Genomic DNA, 25706 nt, shown 5'->3' with positions numbered 1-25706 from the left:
CTTTCATTTTAACCATCAAGACGGCTGAATCCCAATAAATGTTTTAGACTTCGAAGACTTGTCCTTGCAATACCAGAGACAGCATGTGCTCATACAAAGTTTTAGTATTACTTAACATTTTAAAAATTACTGTATTAAACCAGCCCCATTTGCAAAAGCGACTATTCCACCATTTTCAAAGATACTGCTTTGTATGTGTTAATTTTTATCTGCCGAATGTCATTTTGCTGTCTCTCCTAGTCAATTTAATTATCTTTTTTGAAAAAGACAGGCTTCAGGAGGAGGCAAATTTTGACATTCGGGTTACAGGAAAGATTTCTGAAGAGGCAAGAGAAAAAGCGATTACCGAAATTAGCAGGAGCGCGGCCTGCTCGCTAGCGGGCGGAGCAAGCAGTATTTGGAAGAGAGGAAGCCCTTGGCCACCGCGTAGCGCGGCTGTGTGCACCAGAGTTAGTTAGAGTGCTCTGAATCTCATCTTTTGATCTCGGGCGATATTTTTCTCTGTTATGTCACAGAGGTCACCTGGCTCATGTGTGACAAACTGCCTGCATAAGTCACAGTGCCAGTGGCAGAGATTTGTAACCATGTCCCTGGTCCATTGCCTTTGAATTATTTCGCAGGCCCTCTGCTTTACATTTACACTCTGTCGGAAGATGAACAGGGGAAGGGAGTAAAATCAAGGGCAGGGTCTCATCCTGAAGGACAAGGGGAAACAGGTGGAAGGTTAATGGCCCTGGAGCGTATCCACAAGCCTCTCAGGCTTGATATATGGGCCTCAGGCCTAAAACGGGCATTGGCTTTCAAAGATATATTATTTCATTTGAGGAGAGACATTCTGGAGTTCCTGCATTTGTCTGCTGATAGATGATCCTCTGTCCACAATTGGTTATGGCGTGTGAGTTTTCCTTGGGCCTGCTCCCGTACATAAAAATTTTGCTGAGCTCTCCAACCTTTCGCATGCCTGTGAGAATGGGACGTGTGCGGGCCTTTTGGCAGGCGGCTGGATTTTTGTTGCTGCTATTTTCGTAGTTCCTTTTGAAGCGCCAGGCAAGTGGGGGATGAAAGGCGCTTCTGTTCATTCATACGCGGCCGGGCAGGGCCGGCCTCGCGGGGACAAAAATGGGGGAGAAGAAGATGTCAGGGATCCATTGTGCACACGTGTGTCTGCAGCCCGGGCGGAGGTCGCTCCAGCTAATCCTGTATTTTATACTGGCACGTGCTCTCAGAAAGATAAAAACCGGGAAATAATTTACGTAATTTTTACGATCTCTCTTCTTTTGTTGTATTTTGGCTTTGTTAGGGTTTTCACATGTGCTCCAGCTCCTGGGAAAAAAACAGAAACAGTGACTCCGTATCTTAAGATTATGTTTATTGGGGCCCTATCCAGAACAGTTACCTCAGGCACCTCGTAAAAATGAGACGCTACTGCCCACATCTTAGCAAAGCACCAGAGGACCCGGAGCCAAATCATGCTTTCACATGCATTAAAAATCTTTTAATGGGTTTAAACGAGTAGGGTTAGAAACAGAGCTCTAATTCTGCCAAGTGAGGTAGGATTGTACTGCGGGCAGGGCCGAGCGTTGGCAGGATCTGGCCCCTGCTCCATCCATTGCGCCCGGCCTGAGGAGGCACCAGGGTGTGTGCGGAGGTGGCAAAGGCGTCGGTTCAGAGAGGGAGCAAGTCCTGCGTTCACCACCATGCTGCTATTCCCACAGCATGCTATTATTGCATAATTGTCATAAATCGTGGCAAAATCTGCTTAAAAACCAAAGAGTTTAAAAAAGAATTGAATTCCCTTAACATGCATTATGGTTTGATGTAGCCTACGTAACAGCTTGTTAAGTTGTTCTCTTGATTTTAAAAATATACTTGTAGTAACTGCTATAGGATTGCATTTCTCAGACCCATTACCCTGCGACAGCACGATTTAAGGAAAGTGGGTTGTATATTTTTACTATATAAAGTATGTTCATTTAGATTTGTTTCAATAACACATAACTGTTCCATTTCGGTGGAGAGATTTTGCTTGAAATAATTCACATTAGTTATACTAAATATCTCCCAGTTATACCTTTTTAAATTTTTCCTTTACTACTAAAAAAGCCAAGTAAGTATATATGTGATAAGTTTCAGTGTAGTTCGTTTGCTTTGCTTTTCTTACAGTGACATTTGTACTTATATAAACAAGTAGATTAGTAGGTTAGTGGGTTAAATTTAAGCCTAACTGATGTCTCAGTCTGAAATTGTGATGGAAGGGTTGTATTGGTACCGTGCCGCTGGAGTAACTGGGATCTGGTTGTGCTGTCACTGAACTCAGGCGCCAAACTCTCAGCACTCCTGAGCGAGAAGGATCAGGCTCATTCTGCATTTCAGTGAGTTCCTGTAGAAAACGTCCTGTTGTAATGCAATTATCCTCTCTTCCTTTAGCGTCCTGCAGAGTTTAAGTTAGACAAGTGAGCTAAAGACTTGAGAGACATATTTAGTGTCTCCTGCCGCAGTAGGAAGGAAATCTGAGGACTTGTTAAAAGGAAAGATTTAGAAGCAGAAATTCTACAGAGAGAACTGAGCAGAGTGTTAGCAGGCAGGAGGATCTGCTTTTCCACTTGTTGCTTTGATAATGGATAAAAGGCCGTCGTGAACCGCAGGCGACCAGCTGGGAGCAGATAGAGTAATCCCGACAGAGGGCTGGCCCCGAATTGCACCGGCATTCTTTTACATCTTCAGGACTGCAGGAAAGTTGTTTTTCCCCTGCCATCATCATCGTTATTTGTAACGATGTTTTCCACCCCAGCTTAACATATTGGTCTAGTAAATCTACTTCCAACACTTTTCTGTGTGAAATACAAGCAAATATCATGTAGGCAAAGATATTTCAGCTATTTCATTCAACTGCCTAAAGATTCCCAAAATAAATTCCAGAGAACTGGATCCATAAAATACCACTGCCGTAAAAATTCCCTGCCGTTTGATTGTAAAGGTATATTGTGCCCAACGTGCGGATCGCCATCGGAACAATTCGTAACGTATGTCTTCCTTGTAATCAACACACTTGATAAATGAAAGCCAGAGGATGCGTTCCTTGTCAGAGAATAGCAACAGAATGTCATTTGTTAGAAAACGAGCCGCCGTGACCCCCGCGTGGTACCAACACGTGCAAACACAATGACAGGGGGAGCCCCGCAAACCCAGCACGCCTGGCCTTACTGGTGTGCCCTGGGCCACCGAGGTCACGTTACCCACACGCTTAGGCACACGCGGGAGCGGGCCGATCGCATTTGTTAGCGTGCGTGCAGATGCTTGACTGGAGCTGTGTTCTTTCAACCTGCATTTTTGCAGAGAAACAAACAAAAAAAAAGTACTCAAAGCTCTGATTGTCGTTCTATACTGTTCATCTTAATGATATATTTAGGGACCTGGCTTACTTTGTATTCTTATGTGTAATTACCCGTATAAAAAAAAAATGCCACTCATTAGTGTTCTGTTCCACTGACTTAATTATAGCCCTTAATTAAATCTTGACTAACTGGGGGTCACTGCAGTGTCAGTGGGATTTGTCACTGTTTGTCAGCAGGTGGCTGGTCACATCTATTTCTGGTTTCCCTGTTGCTATATTCTGTTTAAGAGCACGGTCTTTTCTAAATGCGAAGGACAATTATGCACTGCCTTATTGTGTTTTGTGCCTGCCAAATTAAATGAAGCATCGGTGAATCCCCTCTGTAATACTAGCGCTTTCCCAACCTTTACGTACAGGAGATGGGGAACGAAGCAAATACAAACCTTTTCAAAACACAGCTCATTACCTCACTTGCGCTCCTTCTCAAAGGCTTATTCTTCCTGCACTCAAAAGCCATTCTCTTATTAATTCATCAGATAATCTTGCGTTCAACAGGCACAAAAATATATTGCAAGTATCAGTCCAGGGATACTTCTCCTTTCCCGTACCTCCTAAACACGAAATGAATGTGAAACACGACCGGCAAGAACAAGCTAAATCCATATTACGTGCATACCAAATACGACGTGGCGTGCGCCGCTATCGCTGTGTTGCTTCCGAGTCAGAAGATCGAGGTTCGCTGAATAATTCAGAGGGAGTTCTGCATGTGCAATAGGTGCATAATAGGGCCATCTCTTTCTATTTCACATTTGCATGGTTTGGGTTTGTTATTTTAGAAAGTTACTTAGGGGGAATGTAATTCCCATGTTTACGCATATAATAGGCACCTAATATTCATCTGAATAATTGATTAGTCAAGTCAGGCTTTCATAATTAGCTGTTGGCTTTCCAGTATAAGCCCACAAAACACTTGTCAATCTACAGACATTTTAAATGTATTAATATATATGTTATCAAAGAGCTGCAGTAGTTACCTAGAAAGCATTTATTATTTATCCTGCCAAGGCTGAGGAAGCATTGCCATTCTAGACATGCCTTTTCCACCTAGTGTAACTTTCCCAGAAGAATATATTTTTGTTCGGAAAGTTTTCACGAACGTTCTCCACCTGTAAGCGCTTGCTTACAGTGGAAACGGGAAAGAGGGTTCAAAAAAAAAATAAATCAATTCAGCCATTCCTGTGTTGCACAGAAGCTAGTGACATGTTTCATTGATTATGAAATAATGGGTATCACTTATTTGTACTCAGATACCTAACAACGTCTAAATAGATGCCGCTGGCGGATAGATGCCGTCACCAGACAGATCATCTGTTGCTAGCGCACATCCGACAGCGCTGTCGCAGTTACGAGTCGTGGAGCGATGTGGTAAATTGCCGAACTGTAAGATAAATGGTATTTATCGTGAACTTCATGACCTCATTTGAACTCTCCCACTAATCCATTTTTGCTTCCTCATCCTCCTGACCAGTTTTCAAGGAGGTGTTGTTAAAGGGAAAAACCATCCTTCTTACTCCAGAAACTGTGCATTTTGAGCCCATGATATGAAGTTCGTAAAACAAAATATTTGATTGTGAAATCAAGAATGAAAATAGTTCAAGTAAGTTAAAGACCAAACACCTCATAAAACACCAGGACTAGAAATTGTGTGGTTTATTTTATTGGGAAGAAAACTTCACATTTCCATTGGGAGGCAGCATTTACTTCTAGCACTTGTTTAGTGCGAGACACTGGATTTTTAAAAGTTTTTATTTATGGAAAAGGTATTTTAGTCCTGGATATGCTCTAAGTTTACTTTCCCTTGCCCCTGTTCAGAAGAATCACCTCCGTTTTAGTGAAAATATGTAACTGTCTGGTTCCCACCGGTGAGACCAGAACAAATGCTTTGATAAATGTGTAAAGGACCGGAGTCCTTCTGGGGTCTGTACTGCTGGACATGTATTACGTTCCTTGCTTTGTAAGTGGAAGGGTACAGAATTCTAAAACCCTTTTAAATCTAAACCACTTCTATTACAGAATAGCTTTTTAGTTTGTTTGGAAAGAACATGATGTAAAAACCATATCATAGCAGTAGAAAAAAAAAAAAACACCCATTTTGCTGGTGTGATTTATTTAATTGTGGTTCACCACCATGAATTATGTGGTCTCACAAAATTCACACGTGTCTTTGAGCAATACTGCAGCATCTTGTGTACCGCACATCTTGTACTAATATAAAATTTCATTATCTGCTTTTACATCCATTGCAAAATGATAGAAAATTGAACGCTACATTGCAATGAGCACAGTATCTGCGTAGGATTCAGAGCCAAGTTTGCAACTGCTCTTTCAATTTTCTATATAACATTTTGTGCAGTGTCAAAATCTCAGTGTTATGCTAATACAAGGATTTTCTCTTGAGATGTTTTTAAGCATTGCAGTCTCTACCTGGAATGTAATTATAATTTAGGCTGGTGAGCTAATTAAGGACTCGAGCTGTGCGAGCATTGAAACGTCCACATTCTCCCCGTTAACGTTCGAAGTTCTTACCAGTTCCCCTCTCCGTTCACCGAAGAGTTCAGCAACATTTCCCAGTGGTATTGTACAGCCAGCTTGGTTCTCCCATGGAGGTTTTGAAAGAGCATTGTTTTTAAAAATATGTTTTATGACTGGAAATAGATGTCCCTGCTAACCAGATTCCTATTTTCATTATTAGACAGGGGATCTGATCACAAGGCGGAAGAGAGGTCGCATACCTAAACAATGAATTAAAACCCTGAGCAGGATTGCTAAGTCCGGTTTTTAGGTTCCAGCTAAGTGAGAGCCATGACGTGGGCTTTCAGATAAACTCACAAAGCTCTTATCTGTACAAAGCTGATAGATCTGCTGTTATTCTTAGTGACTAACAGAAGTTTTATCATTCCGTTTCATTAAAAATGCATTAATCCTTTTTTAGTAACCTTCTTCTAATTCATTGATTCAATTATACGGTGAACAATAAAAATGTTTGGTACGGTAAAAATACAGTATTAAAATGTGTTAGATACATAAATATTTCATTGCCATTAGATTATTCAGGGCTTTAAAAATATTAACAATATGAATGTCACGCTCTGAGACAACAAAATGTACATTTTTTCGGCATCTCTGAAACGATATACCAAAAAGATTAGCCGTTAAAAGGAGAGGCTGCAACGGTTGCGTGTTACTTGCGGTCACTTCACGGACAGGAGTCCTGGGAGGCTGGTGACACCGGCACGGGTTGATGAAGGGACAGGATGGTGTTAGAGGATGTATACATGTATTGCTCTTAAATATTGTGAAGCCAGGCTCCTCTGTTCAGATAAATTCCCCCCAAAGTCACTGGCCTTTGACCCAAATGAGACCAAGCGGAGACTCGACGGCTGGGCCCGGAGTTGATCCAAGCTTTGGGAACATTTTGCTTGGCGGGCGGTACGCTCAGTGCACAGCAGCATTGGCAGCCGCTCCCGCAGCAGTGGAGCCTACTGCGATCCCAGTTACACCAGCTAAATAATTCCAGTACCAGCTCCCCTGTATAGCTCTTGATCTGGCAGTTCAGGTCAACCGATTGGAGTAATTCACTGAAGACATCAATCGATTTTGACACAGCTACTGCTTTTTATCATTTTGTATTTGGCTTCTTTTATTAATTTTTGCGGCAGAACAAAATACCATGGGTTGTATTATACGTGTTGTCTCAAATAACATATAATGTGAGCTGTGAATAGCTGGCACGATTCCTGCAAGCGTTCTGAGACTAGAGGAGAAGAAAGCACTTCATATTTTCATTAGTCATCCCTTTACAGATTTACTTTTCTTTCCGCAAAGCAGATTATTAAAAGCGATGACCTGAGGTCTTCATTCAGATATCAGCCTTGCAATCCGGTATAATGTGCGCCGCAGGGCAGAGGTCGAGCTGACGAGTCTGTTAATGCCGTCGCTCCGGGATAAGATCAATCTCCATACTTCACCATATTGATCTAATAGCTCATCGGCACTTCCCTCTTTGAATTGATTAGCTCATGTGTGAAAAGAGATTGATGGGTTTCTGACCCTGAGGAGCCTGCCAGGGGCGCACCCACGGCCGGACAAGTGGATGTTTTCCCTGCTTCATTTGGGTGGCTCATTATGTGGATGCCTCATGGGGAATAAAGGTCATAACATTGTTTTATGAATTATTTACAACAAAATATCAGATTTTTCCTTCATTTGATGCTCTACTTGTACTGAATCTGTTCTAAACGGAGCGTGAAGCAGTACATGTGAATAGCTAAACGTACCAAATATTTGCGTAAAGGGAACCACCACAGATAAGTGACCTTAAAAAGCAATTTTGCTAATATAAGGCAATCATAATAGATATGAGGGTAGGACTAGAATTCATGGGTCATCTAGTCCATTCCCCTTATGCAGCGACAGAATATTGATGATATCCAGAAATAAATTACATTTTATTTGCATATTCTGGATAAGTACTTACAGCGAATCTAGTTCAGACATCTCAGGGAACTTTATACACACCTTGCGCTGTAGAAAGAGGCAATTTGCACACAACACGTGAGCTAAAAAATAAACTATGCACATTTCTCAGTTGTTAAAAGTAACCTAAAACACCCAGATCCGACGCCATTTATCAAACAGTCATATATTTGCAAAATGCATATATTTGACACAGTAGATTGGATTTTGGTGCTGTGTGTGCTCATGCAAGAGGAAATATAAAAGGAGCTGTCGCCGGAAGCTGAATTTGGAAGTTGGCTTATGTAAGGTTGTACTGAAAAAATGCGTGCGTGATCAGAGCCTTCACAGATCTAAAGCAATACAAACCAAGGACCTGCTCCTTGAAGTCTTCTATTGAAGCTCAGGCGGTTTTGTATCGCTGCAGGCATACGAGTTGCACAGTCAGTCTCAAAGACATTTCTAATGAAATAATTTCTTCTATCCCATCCAAGCTCAGGATACTCTGTAATACCACACCTGAGATGGTGTTACGTAGGATGACAGGTGATACAGTTATGCCACAGTACAAAAAATATCGAGCAAAACATTCTCATGGTGTTGTTAAGCTGACGCTTATATTCATGTAGGGAGACAACGTGCTTCACTAATAATATCTTGTATTATTTAACGGGACATTCTGGGTTTATTTTCAGGGCTGGCAGTTTAAAATGAAAGATAACTAATTTTATTTACAAAGAAGTGTCCATGCAGGCTCCATGCAGTCAGGTAGCCCTTTTCTACTATTAGATTTAGGGTAACATAAACAGGTACTGCATACAAACATGGCAATAGGCAGCCCCTTCCCGAAAGACCTTCTATTCTGCAAGAAACAGACCCTCGGGCAGATTAGTTCTGAAAAAGAAGAGAGCCAAAGAGAGAATTCAGTCCATTACCTGTCAGTGAAATGATGCTGAATCATTTGTATCTCTGCCGGCATATGAGTTGTAGAGTCATTCGTTTATACTTCGAAATGCATCCATTTATACTTCGAAATCATTCAGGCTATTTTATGGCCCGGGAAAATTGCCCTGCTATAGACTTGTGTAGCCATATTTTTAAAAGTCCTAAGACATCTCAGAAAAACTTCTTAGAGCCAGAGTTGCAATGCACTTTCCTTCGATAAATCTGGGGTTAATCAAAAAATCTTCTTACATTTGGGTGTCAAAGTGATATTTTACTCATGGTAACTCTTCAAAAATAAAGCTCATAATAAACTTAATTACAAACCAAAGTAGCTGGTGCTCAGACCTAGATTGGTAGTAGATTGCGAGACACTTGAACACAAAATACGCAAAAAATGATTCTTTGAAGAAAGTGTTGCCATTTTACGACAAGCTCTTGCCCATGGACCGAGTTTCTGCCAGTCTGATTGAAACTTGACTTCCACTGATGTGGTGTATGGCACGCTCGTGGGCGAATGGGCGGCAATCAGAGCATCCTGATTTTGTTGTTCAGCACCTCTGCTGCCATTCAGAGGCGCAGAAATGAGCTAAGAAAAACTGAATAAGTTAGAGGTACAGACCGGCAAGGTCTGTGTGGGACCTGGGCAGAGTTGTGACAACCTTAGCTTAACGAGACTTCAGAGATTTCCAAATTAGAATGCAGGAAACAGGAAGTGGGAATAACTGAAACAAAGCCAAATGAAAGGATAAATGGAAAAAATATTTTCATACACACTTGCCTGTGCCTTAACCATTCATTCAATCAACACTTCCCGTGATTTTTAATAGCATGGCTCCGTCTGCTCTTTTACACTTGGCTTTGTCGGGAAGGGAGCTGATGTTTTTTGAAGATGATGTTCCTAGTTGAAATGATTTAGCTAGACGGTAGTAGCCGCATGCCAAGAGCTTCTACAATGCTTTTAACAGGTAAAGACAAGCACTAGGTCTTTTGGATCATTCCCATGTAGAGTAGGAGCTCGTTTGATCATGCATCACTGGTTCTTCCCACTTCTCCACAACCTTCTTGTATGACTTCAGTTTCCTTTGGTGGTGTTTTTAGGCCACTTGTTCCAAGTCAGACAGATACTGGTTTAATAAATTACAATCCCCATGCATAATGATGAATTTTCTTTTGCTTTCTCCCCTATCATTGGGTCTTCTGTCTCAGTTAATCTCTGCCCCAGTGACTTTACTGTTACCACTGCAGCCCTTGGGATGTGAGACCACCTTTCTGTATTTTTTTCTCCATCAGTATACCAGCTCCTTTCCCATCTTGGCTGAAGATACTGTTTCTCATGATTTCTTACTGCTTTCGCTCTGCTTTTTTTGGCTGTTCTATTACAAAACAGAGGCAAACACAGTGGGATAGCTTTGTATGGTGAGTGCAGTGTTTGCACTACCACCACCCTCCATCAAGAGATGACTTTCTGTCCAGTTTAGCACACTATATCTCATCTCCCAGTCCTGAGACTTCAGATCCGTATGTTTCAGTGATTCAAGTATGGGCGGAAGGAAATACCTACCCTTACATATTTGTGTGCTTTGTGTGCAACCTGATCTAGTCAGGGATGTCCCTGCTTCTTGCAGGGGGGTTGGACTAGATGACCGTTGAAGGTCCCTTCCAACTCTAACTATTCTATGATTCTATGATTATATTGTCAAAAGTATTAAGAGGACTACGAAAAGTCCAGTACGTAAAGCGGAATACAGGAAAGATGGGGAGAAACTCTTCAGTAGGGTGTGTTGTGATAGTATAAGCGGTAATGGTTTTAAAACAGAAAGAGGCAGATGCAGACTGCATATAAGGAAAAAACTTTTTACACCGAGGTTGCCCAGAGAGGCGGTAGATGCCCCATCCCTGGAAACATTCCAGGCCAGGTTGGCCGGGGCTCTGAGCAACCTGATCTGGTTGGAGATGTCCCTGCTCCTTGCAGGGGGGCTGGATTGGGTGGGCTTTGAAGGTCCCTTCCAACCCAAACTACTCCATGATTCTATTATTCTAAGTAAAATATAAACCAATGTATTGAAATTCCTAAAAATGATTGCAATGCTGTGCGATCAAAAGGTAAGGACCATTTAACATATAAAAGTGATTTTATATAAATGGTATGGAACATCCGATGTATTCAATTCTTTGTGTCGTTTATCAGTGTCCAACCCTGAGTATCACTAATACTTACCTGGAAAATTATTTTTCTCTCATTTACACTGCTGTAATGTTAAAGCAACTCCTTTTACGTCATGGTATCAGAAGATTATTTGTGTATTTACTGCGAATACAGTCCCACACCATGTACACAAACTAACCTTTTAGGTATCACCTGTTAAAAGAGTAACGTTACACTTCTCTCATGGCTTGCCCTTTCCCCGTATTCCACACCCTTTCGAACGGCTGTACTGGAAATAAACGCAAACCCTATTAAACAGAAGAGTAACCACACAGCGTAATTTACACAAGAGCCAGTTTAAGTAACTCTTGTGTAAATGCATGGACAACCAGTGTTCTGCGGCATGCAGGCCTTGAAAGAGTAAGACCCTGAGTGCATTGAGAGATTACTCTGCTTGCCTGTTACCATACTAAAGGTAACAAGTTAAAAATATTTTCCAGATTATTATACTTATTTGAGTTTTAATAAAAGATTTTATTGTGGAAAATAAATTTAGTTCTTAGTAGGGCTTTGTCTTTAATATTTACACTATTAACAATCCACCCTTGTGTGTTGTATTGATCTCTGTTGAAATTTGATGTTGCTGTTTTCTAAGAAATTTTGCCTTGAGAGCTAAAGTAGGAGGTAAAGTTTACCTATGGACTCTTAGAATGCGTCAGGTGGGAAAACGGGGTAAGGAAAGTGAAATCACAATTTATCCAATACATCACCAATCAGGAAAGGAACTTTACATGTTAGAAATCCTTTCAGATAATACTAGAACATGTGTGACTTGGAGAAGACCACAGAGACTTTAACCGAAGGCTGTTGTACAACAGAGTGAAACTGCTGATTCAATATATTGAGAATAAATTCACCAGCAGTACCATAAAATTTACTAGACTCAGTCTTGTCCTCTGATTCCCCAGAGGACATCATTGCGCATCCCAAAGAGCAGATCAGACCCACAAGGCCAACGATGAATGGAGTGGGCCTAATTCTGGTTTTGTTTATGTGGAAGTCAAGGGACTTAGGTTCGTGCAAGCGAAGAGTTAAGAATACGGCCCAGCACGTTTTTGCAGTTTGTTTGTTGACATCAAAAACCCTAGGTGTATTTCTGGAGTAATTCAAGGGAACAAAACAGCTTTAGTACCAAAACTGGGACACAAACCACACAGCGTTATCTGATCTGGTTTAGATTCTAGACCCGACCCGTAAACTTGTCCTGTGCTAACATCAGTAGAGATACTCACAGGAGCAGGACCGTGAAGGTCGGCTCTATCGGTCCAGTCCTGAAGAAGGCACCTCCTTCTTCACCCTGTGAAACAGATGCTGAGAAGAAGAATTAATTTCCCTCTTTCCTTATCTTTGCTTTCGCTTTGGCAGGGAAGAAGCACTGCATTGTAAGCAAAATTTTCAGTTGGGACTAAAAAGAAATCCTTTTCTTATTTTCAGTTAAAAAAAAACAAAAACCACCCAAAAAAGAACCTAAGAAAAACACATTTATAATTCATCAGCAATAATGCTGACTGTGACATACTAACTAATTTCCATGCAGTTTGCACAGAGGTAAATGTGAGGAAAAAGAGAAAAAGTAGGAGTGCGATGTGTTGCATTTGACGTACTATGTAATATAGATGTACACACACACATGTGAAAAGTTCATTGTCAAAGCCTTTTCATCTGATGTTTGAAGAACCGAGATTTGCCGTTTACCTTCTCCTTAAAGCGGGGAGTACTCTCTAAACGGAGTCCAAAGATCTAGAAAAGAGGAGAGGTCTTGTTCTTCAGTAGGATCACCATCTGCCACTCGCCAGTTGTCCCTTCAGCAACCTGAGGCCCCTGGACTCACGCACCTTGTGTTTTATCCCTGCAAGAAAACAGAATGAGCGGGAGCTGACACTCAAGGCTGCTTTTTATTGAAGTATTTTGACGAGATTAGCACTGAAACTGGGAAACGGCTGGTCACCGCTGCTTCGATCCCCTCTTTCGCAGTGATCTTACACATAGCTGTCCAGGGTCATGCGTGGGGAGACGCCGTTACAAAGCCGTCACTCCCTCCACGCCGTTCGGAGCACGGGCACCATGTATTCGCCGCTTCACATTTTGGAAGGGTCCAAGCGCGGGGATTTTCAAAGGTGTAATGTTGCTTTGTGCTATAAAGTCCTTATCTATGTCCTTCAAAAAACTGAAAAAGTGGCTTGATATTCCAAATGCTAAAGGTTCCATGAGCAAGGAGTTCATGAAGCGTTGTAGTCATTTTCCTTTCCTCTCTCTGGGTTCTCTGTGGTTGAAGAAGGGGTGAGCACGTTAACCCTTCTTCCAGCACAGTACCCACCAGTTACTTTCCTCTGTCTGGATACTGATTCGCACACGGCGTGTAGGAACTGAATATCTCGGACAGATTAACTCCCTGCTGAAAGAAGGTGACACTGACTGACGGATTCAGAAGTTATTGAAAGAAAAGGGCTACACACAGCCTCCAAGTATAACTGCACCTTTGTAACAGCCTCTTTACATACCGTAAAGGAGCTGGAAGAGGCACGCACTGAAGTATTCTGTATTTCCTTTCATTTTTAAAACATGAAAAAAAGAAAAATGCTACCAAACTCAGCTAGATTTTATCCTCACTCCACACTAGAGCTAGATGGCAACAGGACAGTCGTCTAACCCAACGTGGGCTTGTAAAGACCGCTCCCCGTCTTTCCCTAGGGATTTTATCTAAAGCAGAGGTTTCTAATAAAGAGCTGGAACAATCGTAGTTAATATTAAATCATTTTTTTTCTTGAACTTTGTAGCATTTTATTACTGAGGTTATAGGCAGTAATCACATTTTATTAGGGCATTTACTGGTTCTGAAAGCGATGTGCCTTTACTTTCCAAACCATCTTGGCTGTTACGCGCTGCTTTCTCTCACCAGCCTTGCACAGGAGGTTTCCCACTGTGAGCAGCAACCCATCTGCAGGAGCCAAATCCTTCTCTACCTCTGTAAGAATTTGGAAACCACGCATGCGTTCCAGAGTAAAAATTAGCCTCTGGAGTGCACTTGTCTTATAAAACTTTTATTTGGGGCGATCCCCTTCACTATAGCGTAAGAAATGGAGCAAGAGCTCGAGCTATATGTCTGCGGTGACTTGTGAGTGATCTCCTAAGTCCATTTGAAAGTTCAACCATCCCTTGAACCCGCATGCTTCAGGCTGAACAGTTCAGACAGATGTTTAATCACTTCATATGCCGTAGGAAATGGCTATTCAAGAGCCGTAGAATTGAGAAGTGGCACGACGAGATGAATGCTTCATGTTATTTCCATATTGGCATTCCCTTTTAGAAGCACAAGTAAAAACAATTCAGCTGAATCCAACGCTGTTTTATCACATAAATTTCAATCTTTTTTTTTTTTTTTTAATCATTAGACACCCTTTTAAATTTTTAGTAGCAGAAAAACCCAAAGCTATAACGCAAGTTGATGCAAGTGAAAAGAGGTGAAAAGGGATTCTCCGGCTTTTCAGAAAGGGAAGTGTAGACCGGGTAAAAGGTGAGCGCATTGTTTAGCTGAATCTGCAGCAATAATTATACAGGAAACAGTTAACTTAGAGCAACACCAAAAAAGCATGACCCCCAAAACTTTTAACAAGTAATCCATCAGGTGTCAGGCTGAAAATACCTCCACAGAAGGAAAACTGTAATAAATCTGCAGTTGTTGGTTACAGTATGCTAGATGCTGTGAAACACTTCTGTAAGAAAAAGCCCCAGTGTGGTTTTTGATAAGATTAAGGGGCATTTCAGCAAAGCATACACATTATTCTTCATTTTACTGTTTGGCAATTTCAATGTGCTTCTTCAGAGAAAACAAAAGTTTATAATGATTAACGCTCCGTGCTGTGGGAAGCACGCACTCCACAACAATACACTCTTGTGTCGCGCTAGCCTCCCTCATCTGTAACAGCAGCACAAATAGTTTTTCAGATGAGTAAGCAGCATTTCTGAGATAAGTCCTTGCACTGATAATGCGTGATTGCATAGCGCCGTGTCATCTGAGGCCTGACAAACTTCCACCGAGTCCCATAGTCTCAGGGCCCAGCTGGGCGGGAGTCCAGGCTTTAACAGACAAACGTGACGCTGCCATCCCCAGCCCCAGCCCATCTTTCTAACCTGCCAAGAGATAACGCGTCACCACAGTGCTCAGGATTAGAACTTCACACTTCAAACTGAAAGTCTCTTTCCTCCACTCCCAGAAATACCCTACATGGCTTGCGTTACATTGGTAAGATAAATTATGCAAACTAATAGTTACGTCTAAATGTATCCTTATGCATGCCTGTTTTCTAATCCACGTTAGCAGAAAACTCAGAAAAGGGATTTAAAGCCACCTTGTAATTCCAGCTGGCAGTGGACCATCCTCTTCGCAACTCCCTCTCCAGTTTGGCCACCAAAACCTAAGCCTCCTTGCTTTCAGAATCCATTTAAGGCACATACTTGTTTTGGTGAAAGGCTGATTATTTTTTTTTCTTTTGCCGGATAATATGCTTCTGCAACTCCTTTATTGACATGCCACAGAAACACAAAGGTGTTATATGGAATTACACATGTGTAATGTACACTGTAAATGGTGTTACACATGTAACTTCCATCTCGGTGGAACCTCTATTCACTGCAGGACACGGTTTAGTGGACATGGTGGTGTTGGGTTGATGGTTGGACCTGATGATCTTGGAGGACTTTTCCAACCTTAAAGATTCTGTGATTCTATGTCATAAAGCTTATCCACTCATTCTAACATAGGAAGATGATTATCAGAGGGCTGGAGCACCTCTCCTGTGAGGCCAGGCTGAGAGAGCTGGGGCTGTTCAGCCTGGAGAAGAGGAGGCTCCAGGGAGACCTTAGAGCGGCCTCCCAGTGCCTAAAGGGGGCTGCAGGAAAGGTGGGGAGAGACTCTTCAGTAGAGCCTGGTGTGACAGGACGAGGGGTGACGGTTTCAAAATAGAGTGAGGTAGATTCAGATCAGATATTAGGAAAAATGAGGATGGTGGAGCACTGGCCCATGTTGCCCAGAGAGGCGGTGGATGCCCCATCCCTGGAAACATTCCAGGCCAGGTTGGCCGGGGCTCTGAGCAACCTGATCTGCTTGGAGATGTCCCTGCTTCTGGCAGGGGGGTTGGACTGGATGGCCTGGAAAGGGCCCTTCCCACCCAAACCATTCCATGATTCTTTAAGTGATGCGTTATCATTTTTGTTCAGTGTGATTTCTGTTGTTTTCTATTCTTCACTCCATACGCATTAGTAGAGATGAAGTATGTGTTTTTCCCCATCTACACACCTTTCAGAAGTGGGCCAGAATTGATCGCTTGCCCTACATTTTAGTAATCCATGACCCTCCCTAAAGTCATCTCTCTTTCTTCCTACTGCAAACTGGGAAGCATTCTGCTGCCCTGCCAGCTTTCTTAAAACGGCAAAGGCAGCTGGATCTATGAGTCTTCTGAAGGCGATTCCTTGTTTTGGATGTGTATTGCGCTTTTGATGCTCTCCGTGTTGCAGGCTTTCACTGGTTAAATCACAGCGAACGCGGAGGAGCAGGTTTGGTGAGCCCCTAGCACACGTTACAGTTTTACGAGTCTTGTAGAACAGCAGGAACAGGCTATGTTCAAAACATTGTTTGCTGTGATTTTTGCCATCTCACACCGTTCTCACAGCACTGGCTCGGTAATGACGCGATAAAGCTTGGGAGGTAAGCTTTGATTGCAGACTAGCTGCTGTTGTTGTTTTCAAAAGCCTGTGGCTGAGACAGATGGTTTAGCTGGAAAAATGTCATCTATAATATAATCAAATGCTTGACCTCTTACTCAGGTATTAGTGATGACACGGATGCTGGATGTGTGAGCTGTCCCACAGGTTTTTTGTTCAGATGTAAGCTGCGATAGCTTTGTGTGAAATGATAATTTTGGATGGAGCTATCACGTTAGCACGCTTTCTTTGATTTTTGTAACACCTTGTTGCACAGAGGAGAAAATGATCACAAAACAGTTTCACAGAAAAAGCAAGAGAATCTGTAAACTTTGATATTTTCTTCAAATAATGTCTTATTTTACACCTGGCCCAAGTTCTGGTAGGGAGTGCGTCACTGGGGTAATTTACTGTCCTCTCTTGAGGACACCTGGTTGAGATGGTTTTGTGGCCAAATTCACGTTGTGGGCAGAGGAAGAGATCTTTAATACCGCATCAGCCTTGCTCTGTGATCTGTACAGGAATGAATTATCTGGCACAGCCAGCACGGGGACGGAGCGAGGCCGAGTTTGTGACAGCACTAGCTTTACTCTGTCTTAGCGATATATCCATCCACGGAGCCCACACCTCCTTCTTTCCTCCAGCCCTGGTGCCAATGGATATGTGGCTTCGAGGAGTTGGCTGTGCAGACGTGTAGTCACTGCGACTGTAGGCAGAACAGCAACTGGGATGAAGGATTATCCTCAATACTGGAAAGCCAAAGCATGGAAAACTTTTGAAATACTATACTAATTCAGCCCTGTTGTGTCTGTGCGTTAAAATCTGTTATAATATAAATGCAGATTGAAGATAAAATAAGGAGAGAAAATCTTAATACAAGCATTAACTAATTCTGCAGCGCTGGATTCTGTAATCTTAAGGTATTATTTTGGCATAGATATTTGGATATAGTTTTCCTCGTTCTTTTTTTTTTTTAAAGTGCAAAAGAGTAGGCGGGAGATAAAAATAAAAATTTTTAAAGTGACTGGGAAGAGGAAGAGAATACTAGGGGACTTCCACAGGTGACACCACAAAAATTTATTAGTAACAAACACTACTTCCTTCTCTACCACACAACCAGAAAACAAGCCTGAAAGAATAAAGTTCAAAAATTCATTAGGTCATAGCTGATAAAATGTGAAACCGTCTATTGCATTACATCTAGTTCAGCTCATGAAAGATTGCTCCTTAAAATGTGGTTTCCCGTGCATTATCGAGTCTATTCCCAAAGCAAGTGGAACTAGAACCCCTGAAAAACAATTTCTATAGCTCGATGCCTCAGAAATTCTAGGCATTTCTCCACTTTAACTCTTCTCTTTGCTAATTTTTCTTTTACTTCTCCTAATTTATAGCATTTTTAATCTGCTCAGCAATTGCGATCTATTCTTCTCAGAGTCCTTTTTAACTATTTACCTCCCGTCACCCCAGCCACGCTAGACACTCACCTGTAGCAAGGCTAACGTATGCATCTCTTAACTCTTTCAGGACACATGCCTGAAGTCAAAGACTTTGTTTGATTTTAGGAAGAAATCCTGACACCTGAAGCCACATAGCTTCTGTTATAAAGAAGTTTTTTTTTCTCTTTTTTCATAGTTTCAAACCATTCTTAGAGGTTTCACTTTCTCCTTTGCAAGGGACTTGGGCTTGTCGCAGCAGTAACGCTCTTGTCTCTGCAGGTTCCTTACTATTGCCAGAAGCTGAGGGTCAAGGATGGGGAGTACGGGAAAGCTCACGTTAGCATTATTTCCGCTATTCTTGTTTTGTCTAAAAATAATACCCCATTTCCACGAGCACTTATAAATATACTGTTATTATTTGCATAACAATGCTGTAGTTCTCTTTCCTAGAACGCAATCAGTAGCAAATATTCTACACGTTTTACGGAGAAGGGTTTCAGCATTGCCTTATTTATTCAGCTAAGAAAAGCAATTTTGCGTATGAATAATGTTGGATAGCATTCCTGTTCTCATGACGTTAACCAGTCAGAAGGACTGGCTCCGTCGCGTGATGTAAGACGTACTCCCAGAGCGATGCTACCAACCTTTGTGTTTGCTTTACAGGTTGATGACCAAATGAAGTTGCTTCAGAACTGCTGGAGTGAACTCTTAATTCTAGATCACATTTACCGGCAAGTGGTACACGGGAAAGAAGGCTCCATCCTTCTGGTTACCGGGCAACAAGTGAGTATGTGGGGTCGGAGAAGTATTGATGGCTTTTTAATAATCATTTTCAAAATAGCAGGAGTTTAACTCGGTCAGAAGCACTCCTGTCTTCTCAGAGATTCTCCACAAATAATGTAGATAAAATGACTTGTGCACTCTGTTCCTAGTCTGCTGATTACAGTTAAACTTATAAAAGCAGATATAATCATGAGCACTTTGCTTTTCAAATATACTTGTATACTTCGGTGACTGAAAAATAGCAGATGACAAGTGTTTCTCGAGACGTTGTATTTCCTTGGGGCTAAAATGGTTTCTGACAGCAACAACAACAAAACTCCCAAACCTGATGCTTTAGGTCTAAGCAATTAGCACTTCTTTTCCCTTCAGAATTGTGGTTTACTCAAAAGAATCACTAGCTGGGTCAGGAATCTAGAGAACCTGCAGCTACTACCTCGGAATATCTTGCTTTTAGAGAAGTACACACGTGTGTGAGAAACCGGGAAGCTGAGACGTCTAATCCCAGGAAGATTGTTCAGTTCATAGGCCATAAATGGCTAAAAATTCCTGCCATAAATGCAGGAATTGTCTCAGGAGCTGCCTCAGGGTACGCACCCTGCAGTTTCTGCACAGCTTTCCACGGGTTAATTTTCTTCAGATGCCCAGATCTCCCAAAAATGCAAGAGCAATAGTGTGGCAAACATTAGGAAAACTGTGAGAAAACCCAAAGGAAACAGAAAGTTTCATCTCCCTCATATTTTCCAAAGCACAAAGAACTTGACAGTAAAATATGAACCTTACTTCTAAGATTCTTCTTCTGGTTTTAACAGAAAAAAAAAAAAAACCAAAAACCAAAAAACACAGTATCAAAAAGAAGCAAATTGTACCTGTACATGATGTTCCTGATCCAAGGTGAAAATAAACAATGGCCCATCGGTGTTTAGCTAGCCGCAAACCGAACTGCCTCCCTTTACACATGGGAAAGAGCTCCTCTTTCTAAAATACGTCGTCTGTGTCTGCATGCTGTGGAATCTGCTCACAGCTTTAGGTATAACTCTAAAATTGTAGCCATTTCTTAACGCTAAGAGCACATGCTTATAAGAATCAGAAAGAGAAATAACTGTTGGCATTCATGATTAAAAAGTGTACAATGGAAGGGAGAAATTAGTTGTCCAAGAAAAGAAGTGGGAAAATTCAAATTCTAGCTATGGAACGGACTCCTGCAGCTTTGTGGAAAGACTAATCTAGCTGAGATAAAGTTCTACGCCCTAATTAATACAAGCAAAAATTAGTTGCTTTGCTCTTGATTTATATTGGTGCTATTGAGAAAATGACTGATCCCCTTTCCATTTCATCATCTGCAAAACATGGACAGTTGTTTTACTTAGCACACATGCTGCTCGCATATTCCTTTGTTTATAAAGCTGTAAGTATATCAACAGTTTTCTGTTCCTGAGAGAACTGCTAAATTTGTGTTTGATTAGCTAGTTTTCAAAGGTGAGTGCCCCAGTCCCACTGAAATCATTAGAGACACCTAAATACCCTTAAATTCTAGCCATTGTCCCCATTTTTCCACAGTATAATTCTTACATCATTAGCCACTTTTATCTTTTCTTGAAAAAAAAAAAAACCAACAAACCTATCTCAAGACAAAGCAGGACATTTCATCACTGCTGGGCATCAAATAGCAGGATGCTTATTAAATGCGCCGCTTGCAAATCATCAGCTGGTTTTAGAAGTTGTGTATTTCCAGGCAGAATTACAGTCTCCAACTGAATTAAAACCTGGCTAAATTGGACTGATTGCACCCATTTTTGCCCCAGGCTTGTCAAATACATCCTCCTTTCAACCCAATTTCACTTTCCTATGCCAAAGTGTGTCATTCTGAAGTCGGTGCAAGCACCCCCAGAGTCTCCCATCATCTTCCCTACATTCCTCTTCGCTCTTACGCTGCTTCGAGAGCAAGGAGCCGTATTATGAGAAACCAAAACACAAACACTGCAGTCAGTCCTTTCCTTACGGACAGACTCCTTCCATTTCACGCTTGCGACGGCTGGAGGACATACTCCCATGTAAGCAGCACAGATTCGCCCTGAGAAATAGGGAGACACCAGATCTGAAGTAAATATGCAGTCTCTGGCTGCTCTGTTTGGAACTGGAAAGAATCTGAAGCCTACACGTAATGCCACCATATTGTCCCGATTTCATTCGGCTCTGGTCCGTATCATCCTAGGTGGAAAGCCAGGTTGCTCACAGGAGTGGGCACAGCTGTGTGGTGTTGGGTGAGCTAACCAGAGGGTTTAAGGTTTGTGCCAGAGCCACAAATCTTAAAACCACAGAATAATCCAGGCTGGAAGGGATCTCAAGGAGTCTCTCCTGCAACCCCCTGCTCAGAAGAGGTTGCTCAGGGCTTTATCCAGTGGGGCTTTGAAAACCCTCAGTGATGGAAACTACACAGCCTCTCCGGGCAGCCAGTGCCACTGCCTGACAATCTTCACAGGGAGAAAGTTCTTCCTTAGTTCTGGTCTAAATCTCTTTTGTTTCAACTTATACCTGGTGCTGCTCACTGTTCTTCTCCTTGAACCCTGCTGCAAAGCACAGAGCACGGGAGACCTTGGTAGCAAAAACTGAGGCAAAGGTGGCACCAAGTGCCTGGTCTGTGTCTGCTGCCATGGAATCACCAGCTGAATCCAGCAGCAGGCCCACACTTCTCGTGTTCATCCCCTAACTAGCAATTTGGCATCCCTTGCAAGTCTCAGCTGTAGCTGAACACTGGCTTTTTCAACGTCATCCCTACTTGCTCTGAGCCGTTCCCACGTTCAGCCGCCGCATACTGCCTTTTTGCGTTGTAGCCCAGTTGTGAGCTGCTCGTTCAGCCGAGCTGATCCAATACAACTGCTTCCTTTCCGAAGTGTCAGGATGGACCATCCTGGCAGCACCAATCCAGTCTGTTGTCGTTCTAAGACACAAAGCCAGTTCTAATGTACTTAGGAAAGGAGAATGATGACTGTGTCTGTCGCCTCTGTATATTCCAGGTGGAGATGTCCGGGCTCCTTGCAGGGGGGTTGGACTGGATGGCCTTCAAAGGTCCCTTCCCACCCAAACCCTTCTGTGATTCTATGATTCTAACTGTAAAATAATTCTGGAAAGCCACACTTCTAGACGCAGGCATTACCAGTCTTTGCTACTGCATTAAATACTGCGTACTTTCTGGTTGCTGCCCTGATCCTTTCGGTTCCTCCAGCAGAAAGGGAAATAACCATGCCACCATCTCATACAAATTAATTGATGATGGTGTGGAAAGTCCCCTGACACTTCTGATGAAGAGTGCTGTAGATGATTTTATTTACTGCCACTAGTAAAGCACTATGAGCAAAATTACAGTCAATCACCTTGCTTTCAAAGATGCCAAAAGTAATTTACATACTTTAAACTGAGGACCTGAGCTAGGTAGCCTTCCTGAGAGATGACAATTTTGTCACAAGTTAGCAAATTTAAGACCTCAGAAGCCTCCCTCCTTGCTTTCCTTAACATTTCCTTCCATAAAAGCTACTCATAAACACAATCCTTTTTACAATCCCAGTGAAGGGGAAGCTGTAAGGGGGAACTTGTCGCCGCTTTATTAGAACGTGCCTGCTGTCTCCACTTAGGCTGCACAGCGCCTGTTCCTCAGACACAAAAGTCAAATTTCATCCAGCTCCCCAGGGCCGTACCACTGTCAGCTCTACACTAGGTAGCTAAAATGGGCTCGTAGTTAGAAGAACACGTGACAATTTTCAAACGCGTTGGCTCAAACCCCGTTACCTTAGGGCGTTCCTACCACATTTCCATACATCTGCATTTCCCTCAAGCCACTGGCTTATGAGTTTTACCCAGTGTCATCGCACTGTTCCCACTTTGATGGGGAAAAACTGCAGTCAGCAGCAAAGTAGTAAGCATTGGCCCTTGCACAAAAAAAAAAAAAAAGACTGTTTTATTTTCTTTTGTTATTTATTTGGTTGGAGCTTCATAAATGAAGCTCTTTTGTGTGTATATGTTTTAAGAAGGCGCTTTTCTCAGATCATTACAATTCCTCAGCAGTTCCTCAGAAACAAGTTCCTCCCTACGCTGCACACCTCATTTTCTGCACTAAGTACTGCCCCTCAGCAGCAGCAATTTCCATTTCAAAAGGAAATAAAGTAGCACAAATGCATCTTACAACTCTCCAAATTTCATCATTGAAAATGGCTAAGGAGTGATTTGCAGAGCGGTGGTTAATTGTCAATCACTGCCAACACTCTCCACACTTCAAGTTTCGTAGGCTTGCCATGTGGCATGTAATTTTAACAGATCATTTCTAATTATAGAACTTTAATTCCTGCAACTCCAGCACTTTCCTTCTCTATCTTCTACACCAGCAATACACTGCCAGCTTCCACGATCCTGCAGACACTGAAGCTCTGCACAGAACATCATGGCTCGTGCATTGTCAATATGCAACACACGAATTGCAGCCTCAGCTGCTCGTTTTGTTCATACCTACAAATACTACCATACTCACTGTTGCTAAATCTTCCCTCTGATGAGTTTGGTCAAAGCCCTTCAGATTGAAAAGGCCATCCAAACCCATGCCTAAATCTCAGATTTTTTTTTTTTTGAGATTGTTGAAACTACTGATTGAGTTAGAGTCATCATGTAAATACATACTCCTCTTCTCTGGGCTGTTCAGCCTGGGGAAGAGGAGGCTCCAGGGAGACCTTAGAGCGGCCTCCCAGTGCCTAAAGGGGGCTGCAGGAAAGATGGGGAGAGACTCTTCAGCAGGGCCTGGTGTGACAGGATGAGGGGTAATGGGTTTAAAATAGAGGGAGGGAGATTCAGACTGGATATTAGGAAAAAATGGTTTACACTGAGGGTGGTGGAGCAGTGTCCCAGGTTGCCCAGAGAGGTGGTGGATGCCATCTCAGTGATCCCATATCATCTCATCTCTATATAAAAACCACAAAGTGCATTGCAACACTTTGGTAAGGAAATGGGTTCTGTACTCTAGGTGAGCTATGTTCTGCGCACTGCTTTAACGTCTTCACACTAATAATCTCAAAAACCCAGTAGTCACCATTGCTAGAGTGGAAAATTTAACGGTACTGATTAAAATAGCTGTCTGCATGAAACTTAACAATACTTTTATTATCATGCATTTTATAATATAAACGTATCTACTGTTAATATATACGATCAACTACAAGGCACAGAATTTTTCCAGTTTTTCTGAAACTAAGTTAGACAAAGTAAATGCAGTATTTTGGAGTGTTGCTATTTGCATACTATAGCTAATTAGAGCAGAATCACATCATCCTAGGGGAGAGGTCCACTGGCAACTTAATTCATTACCTTCTATTACTGTGTATCATGTTAAAATGACAAGCATCTTACGCTGTATAAGTCATCACAATTTTAATTAATATATCCAAACCTGCTATAAGCATATCCGCTGGTTTTGTCCGTGCTGTGTCCTCCTCCATTTCTGCACATAGGCGCCTCTTCAAAGTGCTTTTCCGTGTTCATTTGCTTCAAAACATAACACAATTATTGCTGTAAATGTTTTTAATGAAAGTATTAATTATATGAAAAGCTCAAAATGAGTTTAATAACCACCATCGTTGCCACTGAAATATATATTCCAGGAAAGAGTGGAAGAGTAATTAGGGCTGTGATTGTAAATTAACCTACTTGCTGTATACTGTGCTGAACGCGTCCTTTTGAGAGAATGGCTCATCTGCCCACATCGCCGTACGTGAGAGCCAACTCACAGGCTCAGGCTTTATCCTTCACTCGCACAGCTCCTGGTCTGGCTGAAAGCAACGGCACTCAGCGATAGTCGGTACCTGTAACAGCCATCAGCAAGTAAAGTCATAGAATCATGGAATCACACAATGGTTTGGGTTGGAAAGGCCCTTCAAAGCCCACCCAGCCCAACCCCCCTGCCAGGAGCAGGGACATCTCCAACCAGATCAGGTTGCTCACAGCCCCGGCCAGCCTGGCCTGGAATGTTTCCAGGGATGGGGCATCCACCGCCTCTCTGGGCAACCTGGGACACTGCTCCACCACCCTCAGCGTAAAAATTTTTTTCCTAATATCTAATCTGAATCTGCCTCCCTCTATTTTGAAACCGTCACCCCTTGTCCTGTCACACCAGGCCCTGCTGAAGAGTCTCTCCCCATCTTTCCTGCAGCCCCCTTTAGGCACTGGGAGGCCGCTCTCAGGTCTCCCCGGAGCCTCCTCTTCTCCAGGCTGAACAGCCCCAGCTCTCTCAGCCTGGCCTCACAGGAGAGGTGCTCCAGCCCTCTCAGCATCTCCATGCCCTCCTCTGGACCCTCTGGAGACCGTTTCAAGCTTTTTGAAGCACTGAAAAGGGACAGGACAGTCCCATAGATTTCCACATGCCGTACGACCCCACTGTCATATCCTAGAAATCAAACAAAATTTCATTTTGGAAGGAACCTGACTCTACCAGTAAATGTTTGGCTCTGTTTTGTGGGCACAGAGAGGAGCTGCTACCAGAGGCCACCACCCAATCCCACCAGAAAGTTCCCATCTGAGCCCAGTGCAACCAGGGATTTGGCTTCAAGAGTCATTCATTACCATGATAAATCATTTGCGAAACAAAAAAAAAGCACAAGTGCTCCCTGAATTTCTGGCCTTCAGCCTCAGCATTTATTTAGCCCAGGGTATCATTTCTTGAGTTTCATGTCGTAAAAAAGGCCTGTCTATTGTTCTGCCTCGAACAATATCTCACTGTGTTAAACGAGACCTCCACGTGAGAAAAAACCTG

General features: G+C 42.5%; 1 protein-coding gene across 2 annotated transcripts in view; it reads left to right on the top strand.

The window, feature by feature from the left end:
- NR5A2 (nuclear receptor subfamily 5 group A member 2) overlaps window positions 1-25706 on the top strand; it is a 77754-nt gene that overhangs the window by 26436 nt on the left and 25612 nt on the right. For both annotated transcript variants that reach the window (XM_086753856.1, XM_086753855.1), the window contains one exon: window positions 18800-18919. In XM_086753856.1, coding sequence (XP_086609982.1) covers window positions 18800-18919 — 120 coding nt within the window. The remainder of the gene's footprint in view (window positions 1-18799; window positions 18920-25706) is intronic.

Source organism: Chlamydotis macqueenii, chromosome 8 (assembly GCF_036417535.1).
Source record: "Chlamydotis macqueenii isolate bChlMac1 chromosome 8, bChlMac1.mat, whole genome shotgun sequence".
Taxonomy (NCBI): domain Eukaryota; kingdom Metazoa; phylum Chordata; class Aves; order Otidiformes; family Otididae; genus Chlamydotis; species Chlamydotis macqueenii.
The sequence above is the reverse complement of the archived record's forward strand: the minus strand, read 5'-3'. Positions and strand labels throughout refer to the sequence as shown.